Source organism: Hemiscyllium ocellatum, chromosome 13 (assembly GCF_020745735.1).
Source record: "Hemiscyllium ocellatum isolate sHemOce1 chromosome 13, sHemOce1.pat.X.cur, whole genome shotgun sequence".
In the NCBI taxonomy this organism is placed as follows: domain Eukaryota; kingdom Metazoa; phylum Chordata; class Chondrichthyes; order Orectolobiformes; family Hemiscylliidae; genus Hemiscyllium; species Hemiscyllium ocellatum.
This window is the reverse complement of record NC_083413.1, coordinates 37,309,082-37,332,695: the sequence shown is the minus strand read 5'-3', so window position 1 is coordinate 37,332,695 and position 23,614 is coordinate 37,309,082. Positions and strand designations below refer to the sequence as shown.

Here is a 23,614-nt window from a genome sequence, read left to right as displayed (position 1 = left end):
TCATGAGGGACATGGATAAGGTGAATAACCAAGGTCTTTGACACAGCTTAGGGAGGTCCAAAACTAGAGGCATAAGTTTAAGATGATAGGGGAAAGATTTAAAAGGGACCTGAAGGGCAAATTTTTCATACAGAAGGTAGTGCATGTATGGAATGAGCTGCCAAAGGAAGTAGTATAGGCTGGTATAATTACAACATTTAAAAGGTAACTGGATGGGTACATGAGTAGGAAGGGTTTTGAGGGATATGGGCTAAATGCTGGCAAAAGGGACTCTTGTCAGTTTAGGATATCTAGTTGGCATGGACAAGTTGGACCAAAGGGCCTGTTTCCATTCTATGTAACTTTTATGACTCTACGGCCCTGTTTCAGGTACACAAGTTATTATTTGCTAATGTAGAACTTACATATTGCTAAAAAAAATGCATTTTGTTGAAGGTTTCCCCCTTGGATGCATTACTCAGAGTTTAACATCAGTTTGAATTCAGAAATTGGATAGTATTTCTTGTATAATCCTGAATGTGCAAGGAATTACTTTGACAACCAATTTAGCATTATCAGTTGAACTTATAACATAGTGCACTTGCATGTATCGAAAGTACATATTAATATGTAACTGCATATATCAATAGACAAGATTCCACTCTTTACAGATGGAGAATTTGTGTATATAATCTGCCTGTTCAACTCAACAAATAGTTTGTTGGTTCATTTTTCAGGGCACTGTCAATCAGAGTCAACTTGCCTAATTTAAATTTTAACAAATCCTAGCTGTTAACTGTCAATTACCATTAATGGGTATATTCTCCATGGAAATGTCTCTACTAATCATAGAAGATAGTCACAGTCTACTTTCCAATCAATCAGCATTCATTACTCATGCAGTGTAAATGTTGGCTTTGTCTTTAAGTTTGTACTCTTGAAAGTTGTCCTGATGTGTCTGAGATGTAAAACCTCAAAAAAAAACTTCTGTCTTTTTTCAACAAGTCAAGTTAGAGACTCTGCCCTCTCACCATTTGCCATCAATTATTAGCATGGACAACTGATGCTAATGCAGCCACTAATTGTTTAGTTTACCTAATCTGCCCTCCTTTCTTTGGGATGATGGATGGGCACATTGCCTGTGTGGTTTTAACACAATTGAACTTCTGTCTTCTAAATTTCTGCCTCCAATGTCAATGATACGTCTTTAATTTCTTTAGTGGAGAGCAAATGTTCCTTAAAGGAATAGAATAGTGCCCCAAATGTGTAAGTCAATTTCACAGATATTTCCAATACAGAACTTTGTCATTTTCCATATGCAGTTTTTTCTGTTTACTTCATTGATGACATATTTAATATCAGTGATATTTCACTGGATACTATATTAGTGCGAATGAAATGATTGATTCCAGCTCTTCTATCAGGAATGACAATTTTTTTTTAAGATTTTAGTGTGACATCATCCCATGTTATGAGACTGGATGGAAATCTTAAATACCTTAACCTTTCTCCAAATCTTATTACTCAGTTAGGTATCATTTTAGCCAGTGTATTCCACATACGGTAGACATGCACCCACTGCCCAATACTACACAATTGAGAGATTCTGCTACCAATTACATAATTGAAACTTTTTGTAACCAATACAATGGCCTATCTTTTGATCTATATTTCTATCTTCTTCCTCCTAATCTTCCATTTCATGTTATGTTTTGAAAACTTCATTGTATCATTTGGGACCATTTATATGACAGTGGTATTTTGAATCACATTTTAAGAATAGATTGACCAAACCCAGACAGTTTCTAGTGTTTAGCTTTTTTTACTGTAAGTTCCAAATTTTCTCTGCTTCTCAAAGTTGTCCAAAGTATTTCAATCCTCACTTATTTTAACTTTCAATTCATTTTTCATGCTGTCTGCTGCCAACTTGTGTAGATGGTCTCACTAGCCCATTAAAATTGCATCCTCCACCGTCTGTTATTGCTGGTGCTGGGACTGGCACATTGTAATTAATATTTCCCTGTTATTTCTGGAGCTTTCCCATTCTGGTCCTGAGGGACTGATGTCACCTGAAAATTCTGCCTATATTTTCAATTCATCAACACTGGTTGGATCAATCAATTCAAATTTTATACCAATCAGATATACTAGAAAGTGCTTTATTCATGTGTGACAGCCCTCATCCTTAGAAAAACATTGATATTAGACAGGCATGACATTTCCTGTCATTGTTTCTCCTGACCCTTCCAGCCACTGGGTAAGATTGACAAATTAGTTTTGAATTATGAATAATTCCATTCTTTGAACTTTTATCCACGGGACCAGATTTAGATTACTCAGAATTAATTTCAATTATAAGTCATCCATAACTGTTATACTTTGGACAAAAATTTGAAAACTTTGCTTAGCTTTTCTCCAAACAGAACATTAGTCAAATGAAATGTAGCTATTCTTTTCATTGACCTCTTAATATTTGATATACCATGGAAAAGTCAACAATATGACTGTATCTTTATTAGAGTCATAGAATCATCGAGTCACAGAAAGAAAACAGATCCTTCAGTCTAACCAGTCCATGCTGACCATAATTCCAAACCAAACCAATCCCACCTGCCTGCAGTTGGCCCATACTCCCCCAAACATTTCTTATTCATGTACTTAGCCCAATGTCTTTTAAGTGTTGAAACTGAACTCACATGCACCACATCCTCTGGAAGTTCATTCTACATACAAACCACTCTGTTTAAAAATGAAAGTTGTCCCTTTGACTTTTTAAAAATCTTTCTTCTCTCACCTTAAAAATATGCCCCTTAGTCTTGAAAGCCCCAACCCTAGGAAAAAGGCACCTGCCATTCACCTTATCTATACCCCTCATGATTTTATAAACCTGAGCAAGGTCACCCCACAACCTCCTACGATCCAGTGAGAATGGTCCCAGCCTATCCAGCCTCTCCTTTATAATTCAAACCCTCCATTCCCAGCAACATGCTGGTAAATCTTTTCTGAAACTTCTCCAACTTCTGTCCCACAATAGGGCAACCAGAACAGGACACAGTACTCCAGAAGAGGCCTCACCAATGTCCTGTACAACCCCAACATGGTGTCCCAACTCCAATACTCAAAGGTCTGAACTATGAAGGCAAGAGCGCTAAATGCCTTCTTAACTACCCTGTCTTATTTTTAATGGAATAGGTCCTGTACTTGATTGTTTTTACCAAAATGCAATAACACCATTTATCTGAATTAAACACCATCTGCCACTCCTCAGCCCATTGATGCAAATGGTTAAGATCTCTTTGTAATCTTAGGTAACCTTCGCTGTCCACTGTACCACCAATTTTGGCATCACCTGCAAATTTACTAACCTTCTATACTCTCATCTAAATAATTTATATAAGTGACAAACAAAAGTGGATCCAGTACTGATCTCTGTGGAACACTGCTGGAAATGGGCCTCCAGCCTCCACCACCACACTGTCTCATGCAATTAAGCCAATTTTGTAGCCAAGTTCACCTTGAAACCCAAGTGACCTGATTTTACTGATTAGTCTACAATGCGGAACTTTATCAAAGTTTTTACTAAAATCCAAGTAAACAATGTGAAGTGCCTTCATCAGTCGTCTTGGATACTTCCTCAACAAACTCAATCAAATTTGTGAGACACGATTTCCCTCACACAAAGCCATGCTGTCTCACTCTAATGATTCCTTGCCTCTCTAAGTGCATATAAATCTTATCTTGTAGACTCATGTCTAACTGAAGTCAGACTCATAGGTCTGTATTTCCCAGGCTTCTCCTTACATCCATACTTAAAGGCACAATAGCCACTCTCCAGTCATCCGCTCATAGTTATAAATGACACAAATATTTCTGCAAGGGGCCCAGTAATTTCCTTTCCAATTTGCCAGATTACTTTTCAGCTTGTGTGCCAAAGGGCTGAAATTTATTCCTAGGTTCCAGAGGTCGAAAACTAACATTAATAGTGTCATTACTCATGTTAAGTTTGATTGTTAATGTTTCGTTAATGCATTCATATATCTGAATCCAAGTTGTATTTTCTGAAGGGTAATGATCTAATCCACTCAGGACGCCAACCCCCAACCCCACCATACAGTGCTAATAGTTTCAAACTTAATTACTTTTTGATGGTTATTACACAAAATGGTAAATCGACCGTTGCAAATTCAAAAACCTGAATTTTTCCCACAGATAAATGAATGAATGGGATTAATTACATAGCTCTTTTGTAGACCTGACAAAGTGGGCCAAATGGGATCCATCAATACTCTGATTCTGTGAAGTAGGAGTGGGCTAGAAAAATGTGGGCCAAACTTTAAAATTTCCTTTAACATCTCTTAAACATCTCTTGTTGATTCCATTCCATACCTTCAGACAAAATGTAAACGTTGTATAGGTCAGAGTTCTGAAAATTGTTAGAAAAAAATACTTTTTACGTGAGAAGTATTTGCAGGACAATTGCTTTTTATAAATCAGTCTTTTCAGGATGGAGACATGAGTTTATATTTGTTGATTAGAATGTTTTTAAATATCTATACTATCCCATCTTCAAGCATTGTCGTAAACTATAAATCAATTGTTTAACCTTCTAAGCTACAGTTTAGCTTAGCTTGCTTGTATATTAACTAAGTTGGAATAATGTAATCAAATTGTTGTCACAATGATGGAAAAACATTATCATCCTTATTCACCAATATTTCCTACTGTGATATTTTGATATATTTTAAAAAGGTGTCATAGACCAATCAATTTTTTTCTCATCGATTTACCATTTTGTGTATATTATTATTGTTACTCGCTAATAAGGAGAAAAGTCTTCAAATAATACTTATCATTCATACAATACATGAGATTATTATCATTTATTACATTTATATTTATTTATTATTTAATGCATTCATATTATTAACTTTTTACCTTTGAATTCAAATTAAAGGGCAGTTTCCTAGTGCCTGTTCTTTTATTGACAATATTTTTTTAAAAAACGTATATTTCTTCTTTTTATGATTTAAATACAAGACCAAGTCTCTAAAACTACTGCTAATGCAACCAGACATTACAAAGCACTCTTGTTTTAACTCGGTCTTTTATTTGGCAATTCCAAGCCCTTTTCACTAGGCTTTCCTAATGATGGGAAGGTGATGTTACAAGATATAATGGCGACTCAGATGAAACTCACCAAATGTTATAAATTATCTCAGCAATTTATGATTCAGTTCGAATAGTCTATGTAAATAATCATTATAGCTTACAAAGGTCATTCATCTTCAGAAATGCCATTTTTTTCTTTCGATTCCAAAAGTCTTTTCCAATATAACAATAGGATATTTGTAGGTAAAACTGAAGGTCCATTTGACACAACCAAGATAATTTCACCACAACATGGGGTGGCACAGTGGCTCAGTGGTTAGTACTGCTGCCTTCTAGTGCCAGGGACCCAGTTTCGATTTCAGCTCTGGGCGACTGTCTGTGTGGAGTTGCACATTCTCCTCATGTCTGTGTGGGATTCCCCCGAGTGCTCCAAGATGTGCAGGTCAGGTGGATTAGCCATATTAAATTGCCCATAGTGTCTAGGCATGTGCAGGCTCAGTGGGTTAACCATAATAAATGCAGGATTACAGGGATTAGGATAGGTAGGTGGGATGCTCTTCAGAAGGTTGGTCCACACCAACACTATGAGCCTCTTCAGAGGGTTGGTGTGGACTCAATGGGCTGAATGGCCTGCTTCCACACTGTATGGATTCTATGAAGATGTTGTCCTAACCTGTTGGTAACTGAATCCAATGATTCTATTTGACCTTTGATGAGAAGAAAATGAAACAGAATGCAAAGTTTCCTATACTCAGATTGAATCTCGTGGGCATGTGACCACAAGCCTCAGGGACCATGTGATGATAGTATACCCCTTGTTAACATTTCGTGAAATGTAACTGCAAAGAATCTTCCAAATATAATTGTTTGGGAAATTAAATTTTATGTATGTGTTTCTGCAAGTTTTAACTGTGAATATAATGCTAATGGAGTGAACAGTCTGATTACCTAATGTTGGTGTCAAGCATGTTAGATATATGAAATAATCATTCAAGTTTGAAGAAAGTACAGAGAAGCAGAAAAATGCAACACGCAGTAGCTTTTAATGTAGTTACTAACTCAAAAGCTAAAGTATTGTAGGAGCTCCAGAAAGATAAGATGAATACAAATTTAAGAATGTATAAGAAATCTTACAACTTAGGAAGCAAAGTACCAGAATGAAAGAACATTTACAAGCCTTTCATTCTGTAGCCTTTCATTGTGAAGGGCAGGCTGGGACTGAATCTTTTGGTCCTCATTGAAGACATTTTCCAATTTTGCCAAAAATGTGAAGAGCTATATAGCTAGCCTCCCTTTCCTTTCCCTTCAGATACTGTGTGACCTGCTGAATATTGCTGATATACTATGCTTTTATTTCAGATTTGGTGCATCTGGAATATTCTTTGAACTGGTTTAAATCTGACAGAGCAGGAAATGTATTTGTGACCATAAACAGCAAACATAAATGGCCATTCATCTTTATTATAAAAGCTAAAGTAAAAGCCTAGGTTACATCCATTGGGCTGCATTGTTGGAAATTGGCTTCATTTTGAACGATTATTTACGAATGACTCAAGTTTGTAAATAAAATTGCATCCAATTGGTATCTTTGTTTGCGCTAGTAATATAATGTCATTGAAGTTTCAAGTATTTTTAGAAAGGGCAGTATTTTTGATGCAAAGTAGTCCTTAAATTATTTAGAAATGGTGCACCTATAAAGCCCAAAATCAGTATCAAGTTCTGGATACTTTTTACATTTCAGTTAGAGGATCATAGAGCCCTCTTTTTGCAAAGTTCTTCAAAAGAACAATTTAATCTAGTTCCACACCCAGCTTTCTCCCTGAAACCCTCCAATTTAGTTTTCGTTTGAATATACATTCAATTGGTTTATACAAGTTCAAAAAGAACTTGGTTGAACTACTGTTTAAAATAGTCTAGAGCTTAACCTCCAAGTGAACTCCTATCTGTACATTTCCCACCTGTTTTTTTTTGCAATTTTTTATGCATTCGTGGGATATGAGTGTTGCTCATTAGGCCAGCATTTTATTATGCATCCCTAATTTTCCAAAGAGCAAGTAAGAGTCAACCACATTACTATGGGTCCAGAGTCACATCTAAGCCAGACCAGGTTAGGATGGCTGATTCCTTTCCTCAAGGACATTAGTGAACCAAATGGATTTTTACAACAATCAGTAATGGTTCCATGACTACCATTAAATTGGCTTCCTTATATTTCAGTTCTTATTCAATTCAGATGACCTCATCTAACAGAAGGATTTTAGCCCATGTCCCCAGATTGTTAGCCTGGGGTTCTGGGTTACTAGTCCAGTTATATTACTACTATACTACCACCTCCTCTATCAATCAATCCTATAACCTCTAGTTATTGAATTACGTGTTAAAGGAAATAATTTGTTTTTAGTTTCTCAATCAAAACCCCTTATAAATTTGGAATACATTAGATTTCCCCAGTTCTGGTGATTTAAGGGGAATAATAGCAAATTTGATTTCTGCACATCAGCACTCCCTCATTCCTGGTATTACTTAGAAACATCACCATTCTGAAGTACTGTACTCAAACATTATACACAATACTCCAGCTGAAGCCTCATCTGTGATTCATAAAAGTATTTGCTTTCAAAATACTTTTTTTCAACAAATAAAGATGTCTTAACCATCTCCTCAACTTGCTGTGTCCCCTTGAATGACTCACGTATGTATATTCTTATATTTCTATTCTTGTACACCTAAAGAAAATCTCATTTAGATTACACTGGCTCTCCAAGTTGTTTCTTCTATAATACATCGCTTCACACTTAATCAGCACTAAATTGCATCTGCCATGCACCTTCTGTTCCATTGGTCTGTTATGTCCTGCTGGGTCTCTAACTATTCTACTGGCTATTTATTACATTCCCAAGTCTGGTATTATCCACAAGCCTTGAAATTGTACTCTCTCTATCCATTTTCCTTTAATCGCTAGTTCCACTCTTGAAAAATCATGAGGCGAGGGGCATTTATCGTGAAAATTAAGAATTTAAATTTTTTTTGTGAACAAAGCCCCTCTGGTTGTAGTACATTTGTCAGATACGTAGCCTTTATAGCAGATTAGGCACTTTAACTCAAGCATAGCAACTATCAGTTTTTTCAAATTGACAACAGCATTTCCATTCATGCATCAAATGTCAGCATTTCATAGGGGAAAAAGTTGTTATCCAAATGAGATTAGAGGTCACCAGACAAAGAAAGGCAGACGGAGGGAAAGCCTGATGGTTTTGAAACCAATCATAATAACTGTTTATTTTCATTAAGTTATTTGCTTCACGAAAATGTCAGATTGTGGAATGTTATCTGAAAGCAGTGAACAACTGTAATTATCATCATTCCATTATCCTGGTGAAGATCATCATTGACCTATTACATTAACTCTCTTCACAGATGCTGCTTAACCTGCTGAGTATTTACATAATTTTCTGTTTTATTTCAGCCTACCAAAAGCAGTATTTTGCAGTTGTGTTTAGCTCCAATCTACAGTAACTGTAGAAAATGTTTTAACCTGGAAAGGATAATTAAATTTTTGGTGTGAACTCAGAACTCAACTTTGATATTTTGTTTCAATGATTCAGCTCACCTCTGTCCTTGTTGAAGCTATGTAAATCTTTGGGAGCATAATTTGCCGATGCAGCGTATCCATACCTACCCTTATGCATGTAGCTTTTGAATTATTTTGACTGGTAAATTGCTGAAAATGTTTACTGATAACAGTGCAGCAAAGAAAATCAGGCATCTGGGGCTTGGACGAACAGGACAGAAAACTGTGTATCTACTTAACAAATCAAGTTGAAACGAACAGCACATGACTTGAGGTATAACATCAATGCGTGAAAGTTGATTCAGGTACAGAAGAGAAAATAAAAAGAGAACAAAAGATTGGATTAAATGAGGATAAATAAAAAAATATTTTTTTTATGTTTATAATCATCACAGCAACCTGAGGGAACGAAACTTTATATTTGTAGTTAATTTTCAATGCCAGTGAAGCAATTAACAGTTGTCAATATCATTATAGATGGCCTTCTGACAATGTGACAAGTTATTTTTCTGTAAGTTTAGTCCATGTCTACTTTGCAAATATATTGCAATATTGAGGCATTCCATGGAATGCTGTTTTCATGAAGTTAATTGTGGTGTAACACAACTCCAAAGACAGTTATTGATTTTTGTGTTTAATGATGCATTTATCCTTTGTCTAAAATTTCTGAATCCTGTATGCATAGATAATAATGAACGTCATTAGTGTCACTGTTGTTTGTGTCAGCTAATTCTGGACCATGGTGTTTCTTTTTAAGCTAAATCAATATAACTTTTATTGAGGTAATTCTAATTACTTCTAGCTTGATATGTGTGGGGCAGTGTCGAAAAGTGTGGTGCTGGAAAAGCATTAACAGGTCAGGCAGCATCTGAGGAGCAGAAGAGTCGATGTTTCAGTTACAAGCTCTTCGGGGAGGGCTCCTGCTCGTCAGATACTGCCTGACCTGATGCGCTTTTCCAGTGCCACACTTTTCTACTCTGATCTCCAGCATCTGCAATCCTCACTTTCTCCTATGTGTGGGACAGTGCAATATGTGATATTGAGCCAGGTTACTGGAGATTATTGTAAATATAAGCAGAATCTTCCAGAAGTCTGAAAGATGTGGGCTATGATGTGAATTGTGTGAGAGGTCCAGCAAGGCTTGTCAATGTTGGAAACAGCTCCTTGCAGCTTACAACAAAGTTTCAGGCATTGAGACCAGTTCTCACGAGGCAGCGAATGGTTACCTATTAAGGGAGGGTGGTCTTGCTTGTTAACAACATTATTGACTTCAGGTCTCACCTCATTAATATGCAGCTTTCTATCATACCACCTGGCATCAGCAAACCGAACACGGAGAATTCTTGACATGGAAATGAGAGGGATACCTGGTAACTTCAGCTTGCTGTTTACTCCCTCCATATTAGGCACCAACTGCACTCCATTTCATATCTGTGGATATCTAACATGTGCCAGTCTCTAAGAACCATCCTAGCACATCTCTAATCCACTCAGAGGATGCTTCTCTACTTCAATACTGCACCTCAGGCTGTACTAGCAACTGTCATTGTAAGGGCAGTACAGGCCCTTTATGGAACCGCTTGGCTCATAAAGGACATTAGATTAATACAATCTAGACTTTGACAGCGCAATCCACACCCTTTTATGGAACCACTGCCTCACAGCGTCAGAGACCGGGGTTCAGTTCCCACCTCAGGTGACTGACTGTGTGGAGTTTGCACATTCTCCCAATGTCTGCGTGGGTTTCCTCTGGGTGCTCCGGTTTCCTCCCACAGTCCAAAAATGTGCAGATTGGGTGAATTGGCCATGCTAAATTGCCTGTAGTGTTAGGTGCAGGGATGAATGTAGGGGAATGGGTCTGGATGGGTGCACTCCGGCAGATCGGTGTGGATTTGTTGGGCGAAAGGTCCTGTTTCCACACTGTAAGTAACCTAAAAGTAATCTAATAAAAACCAAAAGAACTACGGATACTGTAAATCAGAGACAAAAATTGAAATTGCTGGAAAAGCTTAACAGGTCTGACAGCAGCTGTGGACAGAAATCAGGGTTAACATTTCGGGTCCAGTTCTGAGGAAGGGTCACTCAACCTGAAACATTAACTCTGATTTCACTCCACAGATCAGAGCATTGAGTATAGGAGTTGGGAGGTCATGTTGCAGCTGTATAGGGCATTGGTTAGGTCACTTTTGGAATATTGTGTGCAATTCTGGTCTCCCTCATTTTGGAAAGATGTTGTGAAACTTGAAAGAGTTCAGAAAAAGATTTACAAAGATATTGGCAGGTTCAGAGGATTTGAGCTATAGTGAGCGGTTGAATAGGCTGGGGCTGTTTCCCCTGGAGCGCGAAGGCTGAGGGGGTGACCTTACAGAGGTTTATGAAATCATGAGGGTCATGGATGGGGTAGAGGGCATAGGTTTACGGTGAGAGGGGAAAGATATAAAAGGGACCTAAGGGGTGACTTTTCCATACAGAGGGTGGTGCGTGTATGATATGAGCTGCAGAGGAAGTGGTGGAGGCTGGGTCAATTACAATATTTAAAAGGCATTTGGGTGGATATATGAATAGGAAGGCTTTAGAGGGATATGGATCAAGTGCTGTCAAATGGGACGAGATTAATTTAAGATATCTGGTTGGCATGAACGAGTTGGACCGAAGTGTCTGTTTCTGTGCTGTACATCTCTATGACTCTATGATAGATCTGCTAAGCTTTTCCAGCAATTTCCATTTTTGTCACTAACATTGTAATACTGCAGCAAGGAGACTGTGCGCTCAGGGACACGGTCTGGACTGGGCTGCATCATCAGGCTATTCACTTGCTCTCTGCACACATGCTCACTCTGAGCCTGCTGAGTCTACCTGAATACTCACGGTATGTCTGCCCCACCTTGCCTTTCTGTGCTCTGACCCTTAGGAAGAGAAACTAGGCCCACAGTACAGCTGTGCTGCCTTTGCATTTAGTGTACACTCAAAGCCAGGAGGTCTGTCATGGTTGTCAGTAGTCCTCAGTCAAGTCAAGGGTGATATCTTTTGCTCAGGGGGTCCTGTCACCGTGTGTTAAGGGCGGCGTCCAGTATGAGTTCAGTGGATTAGATATGGTCTGTCAGTCAGTCACACTCAAGGCGGTCAAATTCAGGACTCTCTCCTCATAACATGTGAGCAGCTGAACTTCAGGCAGCCTGTTACCCACCTTCATTTGATGTGCCATATTGTGGGTTGTTTTCCTCCTGGAATGAAGTTGAGGCAGGCATTACAGGAGATGAAATTTGGTGGCAGAGCAGTTACTGTTGGTGCAAGTGGAGAGGCAGATCAACTGAGTGAGTAAACAGCATAGAGAGCATGCAGGGTATGTGGTCAAAGGCAAGATCAAATGGGTAAGATATTGCAGGCCACAGTGAGAGTGGTAGAGCATGAGCCTAGGTAGGAGGTCAGTGCAGTAGCAGAGTCAAAGTGAGGTATTGGAGACAGGTCCCCTTCTTCCTACATTGCTGTGTACTCCTCCAGATGGCTGAGACTGCACTGACCCAAGGGCTCACCTCAGACGTGATCTGGTGTTGTAGCCTCGTCTGATAGTCCTGAGGATGGAGGATATCCTCCCTCTGCACTACCCTGTCCAGCTGGACCCCCTGATGCCTGTCCACAAAGTGGTGTGCTGCATTTCCCTTGTCAGGCATGTCCAGGTCAAATGTCAGGACTTCCGCAAAGCAGCTCAAGACTAACAGAAGAAAGGATGCTGGTCTATTCTGGGATATCCTGGGAGTGATGCATTATTCTGGTTATGATGAGGGTAGAGTCCGGCTAGAGTGAAAAGTGCAATAAAGGTGTTGTCATATTTCCACAACTACTTTAAGTTAGATATTGAAAGTATTTCTTATCTTTCCACGAAGAAGCAAGTTGATTTTGAAAAGATTGAATTACAAAAAACTTCAAAATGTTGGAAACAGCATCAAATAAAGTATCGAAAAATGATAGTCTGTGGAAATATGAGTGTGCATGTCCTAAACTGCACCAGCAATTTCAAGACTGAGATGGATCAGTACCTGCAAAACTGCGACCTTGGAGCATTAGACTACCCAGGGTTGTTGCATATCCCCGATAAGGCCAGATAGACTTTCTGGTTTTGCATATTTGTTTACTTTTATACAATTAGAAAAGGAAGAATATGGAAAGCAATAACATAGCCTTTAACTTGTAAATAATATAATTAATCAATGTGTGATCTCTCTTACTAATATTCAAACAAAACTAGTTTGTTTAAAATCTTCTAAAGCTCTGTTTCATGAAAGTTATTTTCCCAGAGGTCTGATTTTAAAACCCCACCTCAAATGACTTAATTCTCATGTTGAGTGTACTACTCACCCCATAATAAGCTCCTTCACCAAGTTAAAATAAGACCTTGAGGTTCACTGAATGCAATTCATCAATGTCATGACACCGTTCTTTGGAAATGTGAGCTTTAATTGTAAATTGCAAGTTAATGAAACTATGGGAACCGTTGACCTGACAGGTGGCAGATGGAATTTAATTTAGATAAATGTGAGGTGTTGCATTTTGCTAAGGCAAACCAGGGCAGGACTTATACAGTTAATGGTAGGGCCCTGGAGAGTGTTGTTGAACAGAGGGGCCAAGGTGGGCAGGTGTCCTTGAAAGTGGAATTGCAAATAGACAGGATGGTGAAAAAGACATTTGGCATGTTTACCTTCATTAGTCAGAGCGTTGAATATAGGAGTTGGGCTGTTCTGTTGCAATTATACAAGACATTAGTGAGGCCATTTTTAGAATACTCCAAACTATTCTGTTGCCCTGCTACAGGAACGATGTTATTAAACGTGAAAGGGTTCAGAAAAGATTTACAAGGTGTTGCTGGGACTGGAGGGTTTGAGTTCTAAGGAGACACTGAGTAGGCTGGGATTCTTTTTCCCTGGGGGGTTGGAGTCAGAGGCTGAGGGATGACCTTTATACAAGTTTGGAAAATCATGAGAGGCATGGATAGGGTGAGTAGCCAAGGTCTTTTTCCGAGCATAGGGGAGTCCAAAACTAGAGGGCATATGTTTAAGGTGAGAGGGGAAAGATTTGAAAGGCACCTGAGGGGTAATATTTTCATACAGAGGGTGGTGCATGTATGGAATGAGCTGCCAGAGGAAGTGATAGAGGCTGGTACAATTACAATATTTAAAAGGCATTTGGACAGGTACATGAATAGGAAGTGTTTAGAGTGTTATGGGCCAAATGCAGGCAAATGGGAGTAGTCAGTTTAGAAAACCTGATCGGCATGGATGAGTTGGACCAAAGGCTCTGTTTCTGTGCTGAATGACTCTATAGAATATCTTTATGCATTCTATGAAAGGTTTTGAAACAGCCTTTTTCATGTGCTTAGTCATCATATATATTGCTGCACATTAAGCATGTAGTGTGAACAGATTTAAAGATGTTTACACACAGCTCCCTAGAATTTACTTTAATATTGTATCATTGCTTGTTTCTGCAGCTCAGAAATGGATGTACAGTGGCCTAGAGCACAACGTTTCTCTGCAGTACTTGGCCTGGGTCACTTACCCTGTTGTTCTTATAACATTCTCAGCAGGATTTGTCCAGATCATTGCTCCTCAGGCTGTAGGTATGTGCCACTTTTCATAATATTTATTATCTAAAACATGTTAATGATTGTGCACCAATCTAGCATAGTGTTAACTAGTTCTTTGTTGTGATTTTTCTATAAATAATTTGAGATTATTTTACCTTGCATAAAATGACTATTGTTAGATGTGATTCCATGATTGGTGAACAATCCAAAATATGGAGATAGTTAGACTAACCAACTTAATATTATCAAGTCCTTTAACATGACTTAATCACTCATACTAGAAGTGACATAAATGGAATATTCTCAAGCCTCTCTCTTTTTTTTTAATGCATTGTCCAGAAGCATAGGAGCTTAGTTCACCTTGCATTCTCTGTGGTAAGGCCTTGACAATCACTAGATTTGACTAGCCAACCAATACCCACCGCTGTCCTACTGTAGTGTAAATTGTTTTGATAATTTGGCATATGGGATTCCATTAGTTGTCCTTGACAAAAAGCTTTAAGAGTGACTTCTCTTTTCAAGACTATTCAAAGTAATTTGTACCTTTTCCATTCATCAACACAACCTGGTTGTCCTCAGAGGTGGATTTCAGTGAGTTAATATTTTCTTTCAAGTGCTGAACTGCAAATGTAAATAGAGCAGTTCCTTGCAAACTTATTAATACATTATTTTGTACATTGTCTTAAAATAACTTCAAACGCTGCAACAAATTTCATAACCGTTTTAATCTCCTGTAGCATTAAGACATGAGGAAATTTCTGAACTGTTCACACAACATTATCCCGTATGGGTAATTCTAGTCAAACCAACTTGGCTATTGTTTCTACCCATCTCCAACAAAACAAAGTTTTCCATTATTCCTGGGTTACTAATGTTCACAATTCCATTAAGCTTGGTAACTTACATGTCTACGCATACATGTGTATTTCTTTTCAGGGCAACTGCTATTTTTGTTGTAGTTATACTCACACTTCCAGTCTTGTTCCAAGTAATAAACAAAACAAATCTTATTCTGTGAATAATTTAATGTGAAATCTCATTGCACTGAAGAAAAAAGACTTCATTTTTATAGTGAATTTCATGACGACCAGATGTCTCAAAGTATATTACAGCCAACAAGGCAGTTTTGAAACTATCACTGTTTAATATTGGAAAAGTGGCAGATAACATGTACAGAACAATCTCCCATAATTGGCAATGTGATAATGACTGGATAATCTGTTTTTGTGGTGTTGATTGAGGAATTAAATATTGGCCAAGACACTAGGGGATAACTCCCTTGCTCTTCCTTTGAAGTAGTGCCATGGGATCCTTTACATCTAACCAAAAAGACAGATGGAGCCTAGGTTTAACAACCTGTCTGAAAAATGGCACCCTCTGTAGTGCACTGGAATGTCAGCCTTGATTTTTGCACTCAAGCCCAGGAGTGGGATTTGGACACAGTACCTTGTGATTTAGAAGTGAGAATACTACCAACTGAGCATTCATTTGTCATTTTCACTAAGTTAAAGTTGTGTCCATTCTTTTGATTTGATGGTGGCTCAGTGATTGCGTTAATAGTGGCAACATAGTTGCTGCTTGCTGTTAATATAGGGTAAAGCTGACAGCAACTTCTGAAGCTCTGCACTGGTGATGCAGTTAAATATGGAAGTGCAGAAGTTGCTGTCAGCGATATCTGATCCCCAATAAGCTTTGTTGTTAAGCTTTGTATGTATCCTAGATACAAATCATGTGGAGACCATTGAACTACCTCAAATTTGGGCTAACTAGCCAGTGTTCTCACACTAAGGAGAAATACAAATGTTAGACCTTATTCAATCAAAAGTAACTGACTTTTTAAATGTTTCATTGGCAAGAAGTACTGTCAATCAACCACTTTGGCCTCAAAGTTAGTTTTAGAATTGCAGAAGCTCCTTTCTTGAGAAAAGTGTTAATTTCCATATTTTTGGTTTTGTTTTTATATTTTGTGTCTGTGTCCTAATTTGACATGTACATCCAATCCTTTATTTAGATTCCTCCAATGGTAAATACAATTTCTATTTTTCACACTTGCGATTTGCAGTCTTATTAAGAATTGTGTGGTTTGATTGGCTGATTAATTTCTGTACTGACAGATGTTAGTTTCCCTATAGAAGGGCACGTTGAATCAGATGCCTGCACCGTAGCAATTTCCACTGAAATAAAAACTGTGCTGAAATAGGTTAACAACCATCTGTGGAGAGAGAAAAAGCTTTAACATTTTGAATCTAATAAGAGTCATTGGAGCCAAAACATGTAGTGATTAGAAAAGGTGGATTTTGTTTGCTACAAGGTTCAGGTTAACAGTCTCATTTGGGAAAACCTTGGCTGACAATATATCCAGAAGATTAGAATCTCCTCAACTGAGGACTGACTCCAAGCTGGCTGGCCACAGCCAGTGTACTGTGCAGTAGTAAATAAAGGGTGATTTGGTGACAGGATACTGGCCTCTCTGCAGTTATTTCAGTGGCGATGGGAGAAAACAGGATGTGCCTGAAGGTCATTGCTTGCAACTGTCATCTTGGAGTTGGCGTAAGCATTTCTGGCATCATACCGCCATTTGGGAAGCTTGACTCATTTGACTCTGCTGTTGAAGACTGGGCCCAGTATATCGAAAGAATGCAATTGTCTTTCTAGGCAAATGTCATGGGGGCAGTTGAAGTGAGTAATTCTTCTGACTGTGTGCGGACATGCGGCATTTTTGGTTATAAGGAGCTTAACTTTCCCAGAGGTACCAGACACTCAAACCTTCCTGGAGTTGACAGAGTTGATTAAGGAATATTATGATCCCAAACCACCTCTAATCCTGAGATGCTATCAGTTTTATTCAGCTGTTCGAGAATTTGGGGAATCCATATTGGGATTTTTGATGAGGTTACGATGACTAGCAGAGAAATGTGATTTTGGGTTAACCCTGAATGAGATGCTAATACTTTGATATGCGGGGTTAATGATGTAACCATGCAAAGATGCTTACTAGCTGAAGCCCAACTGGTCTTCAAACAGGCATTGCAACTGGCTTTGTCATTAGACAATGTGGCAAGTGGACACAGGACAACCCAATGGAGGTGGACTCTCTCACCTGCCCAACTGAGCTTGGAAAACACCACTTGAGTGTAAGCAATTGCAGACCCTCATGCAGGACATGTCCTGAGCAGAGGGACCATAGGCCAACCCATAGCATAACCCCACAACAAAGCCGAGCCTCAACCAAGTGGCTAAACCATTCTGGGTCGGCAAGCCGTTTTACTTGCTGCTCGTTTGCAGATTCAGGGCAGCAAAGGAGTTTTACAAGGCCTGACTTAGAGTCATAGAGTCAGAGATTTACAGCACAGAACAGACCCTTCGGTTCAACTCATCCATGCCAACTAGATATCCTAACCTAACCTCGCATATCCCTCTAAACACTTCCTATTCATATACCTATCCTGATGCCTTTTAAGTGCTGTAATTGTACCAGTCTCCACCATTTCCACTGGCAGCTCATTTCCATACACGTACCACCCTCTGAGTGAAACAGTTGCTCCTTAGGTCCTTTTATATCTTTTCCCTCTCACCCTAAACCTGTGCCCTCTAGTTCTGGACTCTCCCAACTTGGGGAAAAAAACCTTGTCTATTTACTCCTTCCACGTCCCTCATGATTTTGTAAACCCCTATAAGATCACCTGACCCTCCAGCAAAACCAGCCCCAGCCTGTTCAGCCTCTCCATATAGCTCAAATCCTCCAACCCTGGCAACATCCTTGTAAATCCTTCTGAGCCCTTTCAAGTTTCACAACATTCTCCCAATAGGAAGGAGACCAGAATTGCACGCAATATTCCAAAAGTGGCCTAACCAATGTCCTCTACAGTCACAATAGTGACCTCCCAACTCCTATACTCAATGCTCTGACGAATAAAGAAAAACATACTATACACCTTCACTATCTTATCTACCTGCGACTCCACTTTCAGGGAACCATGAATCTGCACTCCAAGGTCTCTCTGTTCAGGAACACTCCCCAGCACCTTACCATTAAGTGCATAAGTCCAGCTCTGATTTACTTTTCCATTGATCTAAATTAATCTCCATCTGCCACTCCTCAGCCCATTGGCCCATCTGATCAAGATCAACTTGAGTAGGAAATCTTGGAGGCCAGTACCCAGAAGAGTGCTTGCCCTACAAAGTTCCCCTGTGTGTGGGTTGGAATATTTGAATTGCTTAGCCATGTCCAAATTGAAACCGACTAAAATTAATGTTCATTAAATAGTCACTCAATTCCCATGGAGGTCGCAGTTGTATCTGTAGTTGCAAAATCAATCTTTAATAAGATTCTCTTGGCTCTCCAACCTTTATGCTTGCACAAATCCTTAGACAAACTGAGAATATACACTGGGGGACCCATTGCAAATTAAGGGTACGACTTTGGTTCCAGACTCCTACGAGAAGCAGTTGGTGCAATTACCCATGACGGCTGTAAAAGTCTTGGGCCCAAACCTATTGGGCAGAATTGGTTGAGAAAGATTCATGATCAAGGATGGCATATTACTATGGGGAGCAAGAATGATTGTCATGAGTAAAGGTCACTGCCAGATACTGGCCAAACTCCAAGGTCATCCAGGAGTTTCCAAGATGAAGGTTCTGGCATGAATCGATGCGTGGTGGTCAGGGTTGGATGATGACATAGCTGCGTTGGCGCGGCAGTGCCCAGATTGCCAACAAGGATGAAAGTTCCCACCAGCAACATCTTCACATTCGTGGAATGGCCGGGTAAACCATGTACTCAGTTGCATGTTGACTATACTGCTCCTTTCATGGGCTCAATGTTCCTGGTATTATCGATGCCCATTCAAAGTGGTTGACTGCGCATAAAGTCTGATCAGCAATCTCAGGGATGATGATTGAGAAACTGCGAGCATTGTTTGCAATACACAGATGCCCAGAAGTATTGGTCTCACACAATGGGGCATCATTTACCAGCAGCGAATTCAAATATTTCCTAAAGTCCAATGGCATTTGGCACATAAGGACAGCACCATACCACCATCATCCAATGGTCCAGCAGAATGAGCAATCCAAACATTGAAGGCAGGTTTAACTAAGCAGCTTACAGCATCAATTGAGGTCAAGCTTTTCTGGTTCCTGTTCGAGTATAGGATCACCCCGCACACAACATCAAGGATAGCTCCAGCTGAGTTTCAGACTGTGAGAAGATTCTACACCAGGTTAATTCTGATATTTCCAGACGTAGTGGGGAAGGTGAAATGGCAGACATTTTGTCAAAACCTACGTGGGCCTTCATAACAGCCTGAAGGCCTGTCGGAAACTGTTGGTGCTCCGCCTGTGTCTAGTGCTGAGGAAACCTCAGATTCCAAACTGAATGCAGCCTTGATATCTTTGCCAACAGAAGAAGAGGTGGAGACTCTTCCAAGACATTCTGGATACAAGAGATAGGCCACAGTCTGGTATATGCTATCTGTGTCTGAGTCCAAGTCAGAGGAACTGGACTTAGGGCCAAAACACTTCAAGACAATATACAATTGAAAGACCAGGCCTACATGCCTGGAAGTGGGGCAGTGTGGGGGAGGGATGTAGTGATTGACACCAGATTAACTATGATTTTCTTGGGCTTGTTAACCTAGGGCAATCAGGAAAGCTTTGACTGCTCAAGATAAACAGGATCCCCTCAGTTGAGGACTGAATCCAAGCTGGCTGGCCACAACGATTATACTGTGTAATAGTAAATAAAGGGTGGTTTGGTGATGGGACACTGGCCTTTATGCAGTTTGTTACGACACATGGTAAACCCTCCTGCTTAATTTACCCCAGCAACACAGAAGATTTATCCCATGCAGTAATCCGTGAAAATTCAAGAGGCCAAGAATTATTTGAAGTATCAATTAACAACTTTATTTCTTCAAGTATAACAGAGAATAATTATCTAACAACTAATTATAACTCCTTCCTCTAACCTATCTTCTACTTTCCCTTCTATAATATTAGTCCAATAAAACCCTCGATTAAGATTTACCAATAATTCAAATTTTCAAAACCAGCCAGATGTCGAATCTTCCATCTTCCTCAGCCTTCTTTTCTTCTTCTTAGGGATATCTGTTTCACAGGTTACTGTTCAATAAAGGTACCTTTAAGAGAGTTATTCTCCAGGCAGTTTTCAGATGTCATTGGCTTGGCCGTTCTCCTCTCAATTTCCCCAGTCTTATAACCCCAAAGCATTGGATTGTGTCATTGGCTTTTAAGGTTGTCAATAAACTAAATTCAAACTTGATTGGAGTTTTTTTTGGGGGGAGGAGTGGGTTGTATAATTTAAAAGGATTGGCCTAACTTGAATCAATTTTATCATTTCCTGGTGACCAGCTACCCTAGCTACTGAACCACACGTTACATTATATCTTGTTCAGAACACTTGATGCTGTCAGGTAGTTCTGCTCGTTTTAACTTTCTTAAAAGTACAGTACACCCACATCTTCATAACATGTTGTTTCAAAACATTAACTATATTTCTGTCTCTACAGATGTTGCCTGACCTGCTGAGTTTCTTGTTCAGCTTTTTCTGTTTTTATTTTGGGTGTCCAGCATCTGCAGCCTTTTGTTTTCATTAGATAAATTTCTCCTGAAAGCATGAAAATATTTTTGGGTAACTTCACAAGGTGAATAGCACAACCCATTATTCTAAGCACTCATGAAAATCTGGACAAAACTAACTAGTTGCATATATTTAAAATGAAAGCATACACAAATATCTCTTTATGTAAATAAATCTGTGAATAAATGTCCATATGATTCCCAACGTCCTCATGGAGCTGATAAAATTAAAGTAAATTCAGAATTAGTATTATAAATCATAGTTTAACTGGGAACTGCTACTGTTCTTCTTTCTCTATACCTGAAAATGTTTGGCACCCTGCCTTAAATAGAGATCAATACACAAATCTGAATATACTGTCTTACCAATTGTAAAAGGAAAATACTTTGGCGATACAGAAATAAATTGATATTCCATTTGTACCCTGAAACCAAAAGTTGTTTGTTAGTGTGTATAAATCTTAATAACATGACCTATCAGTATTTTGCCTCACCAATTCAGCCATTTTGTTTTTAGAAAATGATAAATTGGTCAATGTTAGCTGACAAGTTTCAGTATCATGTTTTGTGACAACTTTACAAATAACCAACGTGGGAACTTGTATGTTCTGAGTGTCTGCTGAGAATCCAGTTAAACTACCTTGGCACATTTAATGTCATTCTGATACAAAATTAAATTGACATTCATACACTGACTTGTTAGAGTCTTCTTATGAGCTGGGTCCATGAGAAATGGCATATCAGTGGGAGGTTGGTTTGCATCATGATTTGTTGGCCTCAGCTGATGCATTGGAGAATAACCCATTTTTTAAAAAAAAGCTATGTCTTCCACAGGGAAAAGAATTGAAACAGGGAATAGTTTCAACATCTTGACTGTCTTTGAGCACTGATTTACCAAATATACTTGTGATGAGAATACCGGATGAATCAGATATTTGTTGGGAACTGTCTTGATGGACCATAATTATTTGAGAAAAGTACGATGTATGGAAGAAATAAGGATACAAAAGTGTGGGATACAAGGATTGTATTGAAACATTAAAAAAATCTCTACTCTGTAGAGTAAATAAAACAAACTCAAGCGATGATAAAATAGATATACTGAAGAAGAAGATGTTTCTACTTGATGTGGGCTTCCACCTTAAACTCAATCTAACAGACTTATCCCAGCTTACTCTTTTTATTACAGCTTTCACTCGGGTAGACTTTTAAACCTATCTATATTCTGTGTCTGGCGGGTAATCAGGGAGGTAGGCTTATTGATGCCTTTAAGTCGTTGCGAATTGACCACTTAATTGGTTTTAGTTGGTGGCCAATAGAGAAGTTCCACCATGGATCTTCTTGCTGAGCTCATAATTGCAGAGGTGGTGAGAAACATCTCTCCAGGCTCAGTTTGCTATACAGAGGCATAGAGTTACACAGATGTACAACACAGAAACAGATCCTTTGGTCCAACTGGTCCATGCCAACCAGACATACCAACCTAATCTAGTCCCATTTGCCAGTATTTGAATTCTCAATGAATGGATGTTATTCTAAATTGTGCTGTGAAAATATAAGGAGAGAGAGTGTCTTTCATAGTTGTTGTTACAAGTCCATTTTTGTTTCTTCTCCACTCAGAATCACTTCTTAAATACAGGTGATTTGGGGTGGGAGAGTCCAGAACTAAGGGGCGTAGGTTGAGGGTGAGAGGAGAAAAATATAATAGGAACCAAGGGACAACATTTTCAAACAGAGGGTGGTGCATGAATGGAATGAGCTACCAGAGCAAATGGCGGAATTTGGTACAATTGCAACATTAAAAAGGCATCTATGAATAGGAAGGGTTTAGAGGGATACGGGTAAAAGCACACAACTTCAAATTGCAAATCTAGCACAATTTTCTTGGTTGCATAATTTATCCAAAAACATATCTCCTCTCTTTTTTAAGAACACTGCTACATTTTTGCGTTTTTCAACACCTCCATGAGATCATTGCACCCAGAGATGTTGAACTAATGCATAGGTTCCTTAGACTTTTGTCAAAAATTAAAGAGCTTGGCTAATGTATAGATAAGTGTTCCTCATTCCACAACAGTTGCACCATTTGGATGGAAATATTAATGTTGAGAGTCACTAAGAGATTACAAGCCTGGTTAATTTATTGCTTCCTCCCTGTCCGGCATATTAGAGTTTATTTCCCTTTGTTCATTTGTTCAATCACCATAAATATGCAGTTCGTCTATACTTTGTTCCAAGGAATCCAGACATCATAACCAGAGCACAAACCCCTCCAAGTCTCTCACCATCCTGTCGTGGAATTATATCACTGTTTCTTCACTATTACTCAGGCAAAATTCTGAGCATTCTTCCTATCAGCAAGTGTTCTTACACCCCAAGGAATACAGTGGTTTCCCACCATCTTCTCTAGGGTTACCGAAGGTGAGCAGTAAATGCTGACCAGCGATGCTCATGTCTCATTAACAAATAAAAAAAAATCTAAAACTGATAGACTTTAAAAGAAAGTATTACTTTAAAAGAAAATAGTGAACTTTTGTAAAAAGATGCAACTTCACTTAGCAAATCTCACACTATTTTCTTGGCTGAATAATTCATCCAAAAAACATATCTTGCTACTTTTCTTTTAAAGAACACTGCCATTTGAATAGCATTCAAAATCAAATTACATTTCCAAGTACAAATTTGATGTTTTATTGTTATCTATCTGTCCTTACATCGACCTGCAATCAACCTACTTACAGCCATGTTAGAGGTTCAGTAAGCATGCTCCACTA

The 23,614-nt window shown here is 38.9% G+C and overlaps 1 protein-coding gene across 1 annotated transcript in view; it reads left to right on the top strand.

Moving 5' to 3' along the window:
- LOC132821863 (chloride channel protein 2-like) overlaps window positions 1-23,614 on the top strand; it is a 605,050-nt gene that overhangs the window by 288,255 nt on the left and 293,181 nt on the right. Inside the window, exon 4 of the mRNA XM_060834763.1 lies at window positions 14,145-14,273. Within this exon, the coding sequence (XP_060690746.1) occupies window positions 14,145-14,273 (129 nt within the window). The remainder of the gene's footprint in view (window positions 1-14,144; window positions 14,274-23,614) is intronic.